Source organism: Pelophylax lessonae, assembly GCF_965119305.1.
Source record: "Pelophylax lessonae genome assembly, chromosome: 3".
In the NCBI taxonomy this organism is placed as follows: domain Eukaryota; kingdom Metazoa; phylum Chordata; class Amphibia; order Anura; family Ranidae; genus Pelophylax; species Pelophylax lessonae.
The window spans coordinates 185,985,880-185,998,386 of NC_138770.1; the positions used below are offsets into that span (position 1 = coordinate 185,985,880).

General features: G+C 45.0%; 1 protein-coding gene across 1 annotated transcript in view; it reads left to right on the plus strand.

The window, feature by feature from the left end:
- RASA2 (RAS p21 protein activator 2) overlaps positions 1-12,507 on the plus strand; it is a 451,771-nt gene that overhangs the window by 308,347 nt on the left and 130,917 nt on the right. The window contains exons 16-19 of the mRNA XM_082249978.1: positions 5,991-6,077; positions 6,161-6,238; positions 8,701-8,774; positions 8,896-9,002. Of these exons, the coding sequence (XP_082106104.1) occupies positions 5,991-6,077; positions 6,161-6,238; positions 8,701-8,774; positions 8,896-9,002 (346 nt within the window). The remainder of the gene's footprint in view (positions 1-5,990; positions 6,078-6,160; positions 6,239-8,700; positions 8,775-8,895; positions 9,003-12,507) is intronic.

The following is a 12,507-nucleotide window of genomic DNA, read 5'->3' on the forward strand; positions in this document are numbered from 1 at the left end:
ACTTGCATTACTGGTATGAGAACTCAACATGTCAGAACACAGAGTACGGTCCCAATGCCGTGGGTGACTTCAGCCCATACTCCCCTCGTGGTTTTGGGGGAGTTTACCAAGTATCCCCAGAAGGAACAGACACACATGTTCCTGAATCTTGGACTTCTATCATCATACAATAATCCTCATTGGAGTCTACCTCATTTACTCCTGGTGGGGCTGCCGCCATCCCCTTTTCCGTAGGGACTTATGGCTGCTTGTGTTCAGCTTCTTGAGTAGTCTGCTCACAGAGGCTTTAAGGATGCTCTGGCACCAAGCACTGTACAGTCTATTACTGCCCCTCCCGAGTTCCTAAATTAAATTGACCCTGTGGTCCCTGTTATCATCTCTGATTTAGACTCCGAATCCCAGCAGTCTGTTTCTGACAAGGCTGTTTTACAGAGCGTTGTTTGTAACCTCATCAACATAGTGCATACTGCCTTGCATCTAGCGTATCAGCTTGCTTTTCCAGACCTCTGGTCTTTTAGAGCTCCTACAGCTGCTAAAAGCTTTCCGCTACACCCACTATTTGGGTCATATCCCCAAGCACTGGAAATGCCCTAAAGATTTGTAGGGCTCACGGGTGTTGGAGCTTTTGAGATTTAATTTAAAAACCTTTGTTCTTTCCCACTGTGGGTGCACCAGTTATTGATCTTAGCAGGCATACTACCAAATGGTTGAAGATGGTACCCATCCTATGGGATTTCAGTGACTGTAAGAAAAAAAAAAAGACAGATCCATCTTTAAAGTGTAAGTCCACCCTAACACTAAAATCCCTGCATCTTTAGACATCCACGATCTAACGGCAGAAGCTCTGCAGAGAACACAGCCTACAATGGCAGTGAAATGAATTGGGAGTGATGTCACCCATAGACTTACTATGGGGCTTCCGTTGTCTGCTGTGTCGTCTGCACCCGCTTCCACAGCGAAGCTGCGGCTGACGGCTCAGCGTGGGATAGGGTTAGATTAGCTTCAAAAAAGGTATGTATACTGATTTCTTCTTTACAGGGCTGGAATGGTTAGTGTTTGATCGTGATGTCTGTAGATGCAGGGATTTTAGTGTTTGGGTGGACTTCTAATTTAAGGTAAAAGAAAGAAATCACCTTCGCTAAAAAGGAGGGCTTAGACTTCAATACCACCCTGTCCTTGTGTAACAAAAGAAAGGTTTCCTTACAGGTTAAAGTGGCCAACTCAGACTCTCTTCACTGAGACAATGACGAGGCCACCTTGCACATGAGGGTAGATAAGGGGACATAGCTTATATGTTAGAAGAGGGAGGCTCTGCACAAAAAATCACATAGAGATCTCTTGGCTACACTGGGGATTGAACAGAGGAGCTGCCTAAAAAATGCCCTGAACGAAGGTCTTCACCAAAGACTGGGAGGCCTCTGAAAGAAAACACCAAGCACCAAAACCTGGCCTTGAATAATGTTCAGGGTGGGGTGCTGGTCCAGACCTAACTGCAGGAAGGAGACTTGAGTAAATCCTGGAATGACGCTTCCATTCCTCTTACTAAGCGGAATACACTCTCCATATACAGTGATAATCCCTGTGAGAGGCAGACTTTCTAGCCTTGAGAAGCCTAGGAATAACCAAATTGGATATGTCCCTTTCCTTCAGAATTTGGGCTTGAACAGCTAGACCATTAAAACCAGCAACTGTAGTAGAAGGGTAAACCTGGTGGAGCATGTGAGGAAGGGGCTAAAGAAGAGGAAAAGCATAGATCAAACAAAACTGATCCCAAACAGTCACCAGGGCATGTGCCAGAAAGGCCAAAAGGTATCTGAAGACAAACCTGGGCATTTTGCTGTTTGATCTGGAAGACAGGAGGACCACATCTGTCAACTCCCACTTACGAGCGAGTTTTTGAAAGTTTTTGGTGGAGAGACCATACCCTGGATTACAGACCACTTTCACTGAGGAAGTCAGCTTGCCAATTTTCCACCCCAGGAATGTGGACTGCGGACAGAGCTAAAACAGGATGTTCTGCCCAATGTAAAACTAGCTCATTCTCCTTGAAGGTCATTAGATTTCTGGTTCCTCCTTGGTGGTTGAGGTAGGCCATTGCCGTTACGTTGTCCAACTAAATCTGGATCAGATGGCCTCACAATCAAGTAGTCCAGTTTAGAAGCGACAAAAGGATGGCCTGTAATTCCAGAATATTGATCAGGGGGCGGGCCTTCCTCCTTTTGAGTAGGCCCCTGCCAATGTTTTCTAGGACTTTACTCTAACCTGTCAGGTTGGCATCATTTATCAAGACCTTCCATGTCAGAGGATTGAAATATTTTCCTGCCTCCTTTTCCAGACCAGAGAGTGACCAGTTCAGAGCTAGACAGGTCTGCAACAGCAGGTGAATCCAGTGGTCCAAGGAAAAGGTCTTTTGTCACACACAGCCAAAATAGTTGCAACAGCCTGGAGTTGAACTGGGCATTGAGAACTATGTCAAAGGAGGCTACCATTAGGCCCAAGACCATTATGGACTGGGCCCTATCTAGAAGGCCCAGATACTATAAACCATGGGTCAGTTCCAGCATCATTTTCTGGATCAGGATTTATTCAAACCTCTGCAGGGTTTGTCTAACAATGCCTGAGCTGACCATTCATGAAGGAGAAGGGTCATCCAAGTATCCCATAATAGGGGTACTTTGTGAGCAAAGCAGGGCAGGCACAGAGGCCAGCGCCTTTATGAAAATCCAAGGTGCTGTGGACAGTCAAAAGGCAAGGGTCACAAACTGGTAGTCCCAAGTGCTCACAGAAAAACGCATGAAGGTTGGTGCACTGGAAAAATAGGGATGTGTAGACTAGTGTACTTTGTCCACAGAGGCCAGGCGTCCCTGATCTTTGTGACTGATCTCATTGATTCAATGCAGAATTTTTGACCCATAAGGAGTTGAAAACCTGTAAATCCAAAATGGGATGAATGCCCCTATTGGCTTTTGGAACTGTGATCAGGTTGAAGTAGAACCCCTGAAAATGTTCCCCTTTTGGAACCAGAGTAATAGCACCCTAACTTACAAGCTGCTACAAGGTAGCATAGAGGTCTGCATGCTTTTGTGGAGATGATGGAATGTTGGATGACATGAAGCGAGAAGGTGTAAGACTGACTCTTATCTTGTGACCTTTGGAGACCATGTATGGGACCCAATAGTCTGAAATTTGCCGGATCCTAGCGGTAAAAAAGGCTAGCAGCTATTCCCCACTCCAAGAAGTGAGGGAGTCCCCTCATTGGGATGATATACCCTGGAGCTTAGAAGCCTTAGGTGTCCAAGCCTTGTGTTGGAGTGGGTGTCCCAGCTTGGACTTGAATCTGGAGGCCTGAGAGAAATGATTTGAGCTCTTCTTAGTTGCTAAAGAAACCGGCTTTCTTGGCTGAGGCTAAGCTTTCTTTTGTTGAGGCAAAAGGGTGCTTTTCCTCCCTTGATCTTCTTCATAAAAGGACTCCAGGGACATACTAAAGAGATGTTCCTCTTCAAAATGCACGTGAAACCGGTTTCTTTTCAAATCGGTTCCGCAGCCCAGCATTTGAGCCAAAGGGTCCTTCACATGGAAACCAAAAAGGGGGCTCATCTGAGGGATCAGGTTTCTAGGGTCCAGCAGTCCATCTACTTAGTACAATAGGGCAGTCTGCATGAGCTGCAGTTGTTGAACAGGGGGGTCAGAGTACAGAACCTGGATTACTGGCAATGTCTGCAGCCCTGACACTAAAGGTCTAATAGACTGACATGGCTGCAGTCTGTAAGACAGAGACCGTGAAGGCGAAGAGGGGTTCGAAGGACCGGTCCTTACATGCTGGGACATCCTCAAAAGGGACAGTCAGTGTCTTGTTAAAACCGCAAGCGGCAAGTCGGCCACCCTGTCAGGAGTAAGCCATTCCTGGTGCAGCTCTGAGTGTAACATTGAGTGTACAGAGAAAGCATTAACTTGCTAAAGGATTCTTACTGGAACGCATGCTTATAGCCCAAGGTGTGGTGGACTCTGGTTTCTGCAAATCCAGACACGTGCAAAATGCGTCCGCCTGAAACGGTTTCTTTGAGCTTAGGCATTATGTATGCAGACTGAGACTCCTCTTGCACCATGGCACCCATGATAGAAATTGTATCCTCTTCCTCATCTCTTGGAACATTTCATTTAAGCGCTTTCTTTCCTAATTCTAAAGGAATTTTGGCTTATAAATGTGGTTTGAATTTTATAGGGAGTGAAATTCTGTATGTAGTTTGAAGACTCTGCAACATATAGTTTTTAAGAAAAGTCTTATTAAAAAAATGTGTATGTTGCAGGAAAGAAAATCACTCAGTTCCCCACATCAACACTGACTGTTTTGATGGCGGAATCCCTCCCGCTGAGCCATTGTGTTCTCCCAGTGGGGGAAGCCGTCTCATGCCGGCACAACACAGTGATTATTACTAGTGGCTATAACATGTAAAATCTGACAGGCTGGTTGTACCTGTATTGATTGATCGACCAGCTTGGGCACTTTTAGCCTGCCCATACATGGTTTGAATCTTGGAAGTTCCTGCTGAACCGGCTGAGATCCAAAAAGTCTATGGCTTTAGTTCAACACACTAAGCACATCCTTTCTCCAGTTTCTTTACCCTTCAAAAAAAAGTATTTAACCTGCTCTGCGAAAAACTGCTCTGTTGCCACTGTGACCTCTGAATCCGTTGAAAATGTTTGTTTTTTCAAGGTCTTTTTAAGGTTAGGATAAATGGGTAATAGGCAGAGCAAGATCTGGTAAATAGGGTGGATAGTCTATGCACTGAAACCCTATAACCTTCAAAATAGCCAGCGTCTTGCCTGCCTTGTGTGAGAGTGCATTGTCCTGCAAAAGAAGCACACCTTTCCACAGCTTTCCTGACTGCTTTTCTGTCAATGTCACTCATACTTTGTTCAGCAAGTCACAGTAGTTGTCTGCAGTTAATTGTGTGGCCTTTCTGAAGATGGCCTGATTGTATATTATCGTCCTTATCCCCAAAAATTGATGGCCATTACTTTTTCTGCTGTATTCTTGGTTTTGAATTATTTATGCTGTGGAGAACCCGAGTGCCACCACTGTGAAGACTGTTGATTAGTCTCAGGATCATAGTGGTGCAACCATGTTTCAACAGTCACTAATCGTTCCAAAAAATAACACTTGATTTCTCAAAAAGCTGCAAAATAAGCTTGGTTGTTTTCACTCTTTCATGTTTTTGGTTAACATTCAAACATTTAGGTACCCACTTTGCTGAAAGCTTGTGTACTGCACATCCAAATGATCATGAATTGTGAATCCTGCATGTTCCTTGGATATTTGTAGAGCCTCAGCATTTTTTTGATTGAGATTTGCTAAGTTTCCAAAATCATGTCATGCTCACGATCAATATTTTCAATAGACAATGTAATGGGCCAGTTCTTGCAGCATCTTTGGTTGAAAATTTGCCACTCTGAAAGTTTGCACACCATTTTTCACTGGTCACCCAATGTTTCCATTATATGCTGATGAATTTTTTTATGCAGGGAGAGGAACTTCATGATGCTTTGTAGTTCGATGCTTGTAAATTCCACCTTCTCCACCATAGTTCATTTAATTACCTGCAACAACTGAGAAAATAGAGCTCAAATCCTCAAAATTGGCATAATATATCAAATGTCACTGTTTACAACTACAATAACCAAACTGCTGTTGCATTATTGGGAAAAGGGTCGGGACCCAGAAATTTTCAGCCCCCCTCATATGATATATTTTAATGTAAAATATTTAATTTGTTACTATTAACATACCATTAGCAATCCTTTTTTTTTTTTTTTTTTTTTTTGCAAAATAAAGCTCCATTATGTGGTTTGGAGTTGTTCTACCCGAGTAGAGATTGGGAAAATTCAGTCATAGCTTATTTTACCAATAATAATACCGTTGTATGGAGAAAATTGTTTTTTTTTTTTTTTTGTGAGAGGTAACATGTTGCACCTTTCTCTTCTTATTTCAGGATGCAGCAACATCCCGTATTTTGACTCTCATTTCCAAAACCATCCAGACCCTTGGGAGTGTAGGCAATTTATCAAAGAGCAAAACCGTAAGTTTTTTGTATTGGCATTGTCTGTCTTGCGAACATGATTTATAAAATACCATACATAATCTTCTGCTCTGTCTATTCAGTCTAGCTTCAAAGAGCCATTTATGTGTGATTTCTACAAGATGTTTGAAGAAGAAACCTACACAGCTGATGTTAAAAAGGTTTGTTGGCTCTTGACTTGACTATATTGGGAATCCTCAGTTCATATTTTTGGGTTGTTACAGTCAAATGCACCTATACGGATTATGTTCCCTAGAACCAGCAGTGTCCCAAGTGTAGCTTCATTGGACATTTGATGACTGCATACAATAACTATCATTCATATAATATACCACTTGGGGCATATAATGGATCTGCTTTACAAGGATAGGTAAATACTTCTACTTGCAAAGCTGAGATCTCTGATCACAGTGGCACTAGAAAGTCCTGTTCCTACAGCCAGGCTTTGCCAGTACCTAAGCATAGAGTGCAGTTCCTGGAAATGTGATCGCTGGGACAGCCAATCAGATGGGTTAGAAGAGAATGCTACAAATACCCAGAAAACAAAATACTGTATACCTATTGAGGTAGTGTCTTTCTAGTCCACAAACAACAAACAAAATACCTGACCTCCTTTAGGAGAAGAGGAGGAAAACAGATGGCCAAATTAGTAACACAAAATTGTGTGCTTGGGTTATTAAAGGGCATTTATTGATGATGATAAAAAAGATAATCTCAGACTGCCTCATGCATCTCATAAAAGGCTACAATGTGATACAGCCTAATTGGATATTCAACGAGCCACTGAATTCACATGGCCCTGAGTGTGGAGCCATGTGAATTCAGTGGGTCGTTGAATATTCAATTAGGCTGTATCGCATTGTAGCCTCTTATGAGATACATGAGGCAGTCTGATATGATCTTTTTATCATTATCAATAAATGCCATTTAATAACCCCAGCACACTATTTTGTGTTGCTCATTTGGTCATCTGACAGAGCATCTCTGTTTTCCTCTTCTCTTAGAGAAGGTCAGGTATTTTGTTAGAAATGAAGCACGGATTTAAGAATGTCAAAAGATGTTTACCAATTTACTTATCCTTACTTTTAGATCTGCGTTTTTTGTGAAAAGTAAATGCTTGTCCAGGTTTTTTTTTTTTTTTACTAAAAACAAGCTTTACTGTATGTTGTATAATTTAAGTAGGACATAAAAAAGTTTTTATAAATGTATTGGTTAGGTCTCTCATATAAAACCGGTATCAATGAAGGGGTGGATATACCTGGTAAACATTGTCTTACTCTGTAAACTGGAAACAAACAAGGAAGCCTACCTACAGAATACCTTTGCATTGTGTGGGAGAATCCATGGAGCATGCCCGTTCCCCGTGAGAGAGTACAGAGAAAGCACCTGTATGTGTGTATTTGTAAAGAGAATGTGTGTGTGGTGAAAATACCCTGTATGAGAGAGAAACTCGTAACTGCCCTTATTCTACATCTTCTCAACCATGCAGAGCTGTGCAGGTAAATTTCTCCTTCCCTTTGCTGCCTTTCCTCAGTCTTCCAGTTCCTTGGTGTCGTGATCTGTGGTTCCTCTTTCAGAACCAGAGGACTCCTGTGAGAACTAAAAGAGAGGGCGAAATTTTACTTTAATAGTCAAAATCTGTCATGTAAAGTGTTTCTAAAGCCAGCCACCACCACCCCCCCCCCTTCTCTACTTACCAGGTTCCAGGAAGTTTCCCAGATATCTGCTGGTTATCCAGCTCCAAGGAACATTTAAATGTGCAAATTCACTTAAGAGTTTTACTTAGTAGATACGATTAATTTGATCAGTTTTTACTTCCTAGTCTTTTTTTTTTTTTTTTTCTTTTTTACGATTCAAATACCAATGACATTAGTGTTTAGTGGTGTTAGAATTTTTTTTATATCTTATGTAACCTTAAGTTAAATATGATTAAATATGTGCACTGATGTGAATATATTTCCTTTCCCCAATAGATTTTGCATAATGTAGAATAAATAAATAAATAAAAATTGTGGAGTCAGACTACAGGAGAGTGAAGATAGTCTAGAGCAGTGGTCAAACTACGGACCATGGGCCAAATGCGGGCCTTTGCTCGCCTTTATCCGGCCCTTAGGGCACTGTCAGCCCCTTCCATTGACACCAACAAGGAGGGCACCATTCCTTCCACTGACACCAACAGTGGGCATTTTTCCTTCCACTGACAATGATGGGGCACTATTCCTTCCCACTAATTCCAGTGATGGGGCACTATTCCTTCCCACTAATTCCAGTGATGGGGCACAATTTCTTCTGCTGACTAGACACTCATTTTTTTTAATCTCCCTGACGCTGGGGCATTTTCTACTCCCACTGGCCACTCTGGCCCCCCTGAAGTCTGAATGATAGTAAACTGGTCCTTTGTTTAGAAAGTTTGGAGACTCCCTGCTCTAGAGGTGTGAATGAGACATAAACTACCCCATGCTAAATCTCATCAGTGAAGTCTTGGACAGACTTTTGAAACTGAAGTGTTATGCAGGCACAAAAGCCAATCTGGTGCTTTAAGAGTGGCTGTGAATGTTTGCTGCAGTCTGAAGCCTTGATTTAATAAAGTTATCATTGTAACACTTGCTACTCTTCTGTCCAGTTTTTAGAGGAAATATCATCAACTGAAAGTAAAGAGCCGAGCGGAGTGAGTGAGTCTGTCATTCTAAAAGATGGGTAAGAAAAGGAATTTATTTGTGCCTTGAATATGGTAAACAGAAAGCTTGTACCCTTTAGAGCAGTATTTCACCACTTAGCAAAAAAAAATCTTTTTTTTTTTTTACTTTTTGCTGTACAGAGAGATGCATAAACGTGCCCAAGGTCGAACACGTATTGGAAAGAAAAATTTTAAGAAACGCTGGTTTTCACTTACAAGCCGAGAATTTTCATACCACAAGCAGAAAGGTAAATGTGATGTCACTGCAAGGGTCCACAAGCTGGCCCTCTGACAGCTTACAATTCCTATAACAAGAATTCACCTGTTATGTTTTGCCAAAGACCAGTGAATCCCAATGGGTTCCTAAACATTTTTCAGATATTTTTTGACATTTGAAATGAGTCTCTTTCTATTGATCAGTGTAAAAAAAAAAAAAATGGGTATCTAAAGCTAAAAACTTTTTTTTTTTTTTTTTTTTTTTAGTTTAGGGTAGAGTAAGGAAGGGTTAAGGGGTTTTCTCTTTCGTTCATTGATGGACACTGCTCTTCATCTTCATGACGGTAGGGTTATGCTGCTCCCTACAGAAGTATGACACTAGGCAGAGAAAAGCTTGAGCATGCCTATGGGGCAGTCCCTGGGGGTATACTCCAACTTCCTGCTATAGGTATTCAGTTTTTTCCCAAGTCATCCTCCAGGACGGTCACATGAGAGAGATGGCTCCTCCTACAGTAAACACAAGCACAGTTAGGTTTAAAAGGCTGCCCATCAGGCTGCCCCCTCAGTTCTTGTGTTTCCTGTCCTGCTTGCACAAGCATGGTCTTTTTCTCATCCTCTGTTTGTTATTTTTCTTCCCCAGTCCTGGGCAGGCGTCCCGGGACACCTCCTCCCTCCACCTGCACACAGCCGATAAGGTTATCAGGCGTGCAGGTACCAGTGTCGGGGGGTGAGGGAGGAGGACTCCCCTAGGGAGGGGGGGGGGGGTGAGGTGCTCAGGAGGGACCCCCCTCCTTCCTAGTCAGGGCAAGTGCTGGCTACTCCTAGGGGGGAGGTACGCCTAGCTGGTCACATGATGTCAGGTGGCATCCAGCAGCCCTGTTTAGCTTACCTCAATCCTACTAGGCTGAGGGGAAGCTGACCACGGAGGGACCCTTGCGGCCAGCCGGAGGCCGTGCTGAGCCGCACGCCATTTCCATCCAGATGGTCGAGACGCGGGGCTCCAGGGTGAGTTCCTCAGCGTGGTATGCAGCAGCCAGCGTCGCCGCTGGCGCGGCGGAAGTGACATCACCAAGATAGCGCCGTCACCAGAAGTAGGGCGGCGGCCATCTTGGAAGTGGGCAAAACGCCAGAAAATTCAACACAGCTGATTTCTGGCGGGAATTTTAAACATATAAGGCGCCCCAGCTCACTTTTAAGTGGGCTCTTCTTGGCTACAGATGGCTGCTGCATTTACCTTCCCTCCAGGCGGTCCTTATGGCGGAGGACCTGACCACTACACCAGAGGCTGCTGATCTCGGCCCCAGCCTAACTATGGTAAGTGGAGGGAAGAGGAGGGGAGGTGCGCCCCCCCAAAAAAAAATATATATATGGGGGGGGGAGGAGGGGGGTAGATCCTGCATTTCCCCTTTGTCCTTTTTGGGGGGGGCACATAGGGGAGGACCGCGTACCTCCCCGGTACTGACAGTATTGTTCCTTGTGTCTTTTTTTCTCTCTCTGCTTATAGCCCAAGTCCGCAGAGGTAACCGAACCTTCGGTCAAATCAAAAAAGAAACACTGTCACACCTGTGGGACAAAAATGCCGACTGATTCGGACAAATTACTGTGCCACAAATGCATCAAAAAGGCTGTCAACGAGGAATCCAAACCTTTAGGTAAAGACTTTGTAGCATTCCCTTCGACGGAAAACTCCTATTCGGCCCGGAATTGGATAAAGTCCTAGAGAGATCGGCGGACAAATCCAAGGGGTTCCCTTCCAAAAGGAAGGAGAAACAAAGGAAATTTTCTCTTACGTCCTCCGACAGTCGCCGCCTCTTCATATTCGTCACATATGGGGTATTAGACTTTGCTCCGAAGGAGTAGCTAGGCAACAGAATATGTTAACAATAAAGCTTTAACATATCCCACCCTCAAGGGGTGGTCCCCTCAGTCAATACCCTCCTACTTCCTGCAACCATATCTCAGTTTTAATGTCTAGCTTGTCAGGAGTGGCTGGCTCTCTCTGTGCTGGGACTTTTTGTCCCAGACTCTTTCTTTTTAATATTTTGTTTGAGTTTTTTTCTCTACCTTTACTTAGCTGTTATTTTGGTCAGCATTAGTTAGTTCTTCGGACGAAGAGGATCATGCGGACTGGGTCTCGGGCTGATCCCCCTGATCGCAGGTCGTGGGTCAGTGGCTTCCCAGTCTGCCATCGAGCGTTCAGCCAGGTAACGCTCCTGGCACAGTGAACGACCCATCCCTGTTCGGTGCAGGGATGATTGGTGAGGTGGCTACCTCACCGGACGCTGTGCGGTTTCTTAACCGCCATTGTGTGCGTCTTGAATTGCGACTCTCCCTGCCTCATGTGCAGCGGCTTGTTCGCCTGTGCGGGTTCCCCACGCCATGTGAGGTAAGTGTATCTATGTGGGGACCTGTCTGTCTGGGGGGGGTCTCAGTCTGGGACTGTGTAACCTGCCTTTATTCACACTGCTTGTCTCCCTATCTCTCGGCTGCATGCTGTGGGCTGCAAGGGGGGGGGGGAGCTGTGTGACACTGTGTGTGTCAGGCTGGGCAGTGTGGGAAGCTGTGTGCTGTGGGGCATGTTTTTATGGCATGTTGGGGCATATACAGCGATCGCTGCGGCGATCTAACATGTATCCATATAATGGGATAAGGTTGTGTGTGTTTTTATGCACTATGGAGCGGCGATTTCGGCGCCAAACGACGCCATTTTACCGGCGCCCGCTCCGGCCGCATGGTTTACATGCACGGCGGCCATTTTCTTGTAGCCTCCATAGGCTTACATAGAGCGCCCTGGCAGCATCACTTCCTCTTTCCTGGAACACCGATCGAGGCAGCAGCAGCAGCGGGGTCTCCTCAGGTTTTATCCTTCTATTCCTGTTTGCCATTGCCTGTATTCAGTCTGTATATTCCCTGTGGGGGTCTCATTGTGCCTGAGTGTGGTGCGGTGGGCTGCGCTTGCCGCGCTTGCTGAAAGGGGGCAGTTAACCCTTGGTTGTCTGGCATACAGGGGCAATGGATTCTCAGGAGGGCAAGTTTCCCACAGTATTGGTGGAAAGCCAGGGGACCGCTGTTTCCCCCCCAGGGGGGGATTTAGCCACTATTGTGGCTGGCCTTGCTGCCCAGGTGCAAATGCTGGTGGCTGCTCAATCTACTAAACGGCCCAGAGTTGCTCTGTCCTCTGATTCTGAGGGTGAAGGTGATGGGGCTGTTCTAGCAGGGACCCCCTTATCGGGGTCCCGCTCCTCTCTTGATCTAGTGGGGTCTGAGGTGGAGGCTGAAGTTGAGGGGGTCGATAATTCTCCCCCTGGCTCGCCTGAAGAGCTTGCAATCATGGATGAGTTGATTGCTTCCATTAAGCAAACGCTGCGTTTGCAGGACGAAGTGTGTCCTCCCGCTGCCTTGGCGGCTTATGGGGCGCAGAGAAAACGCAGGACGCCGCAGGTTTTTCCCTGCAATGCTGATTTTCAGCGCGCTGTTAAGGATCAATGGCGCGATCTGCGCAAACCTTTTGCGGTACCAAGTAAATTCAAGCTGCGT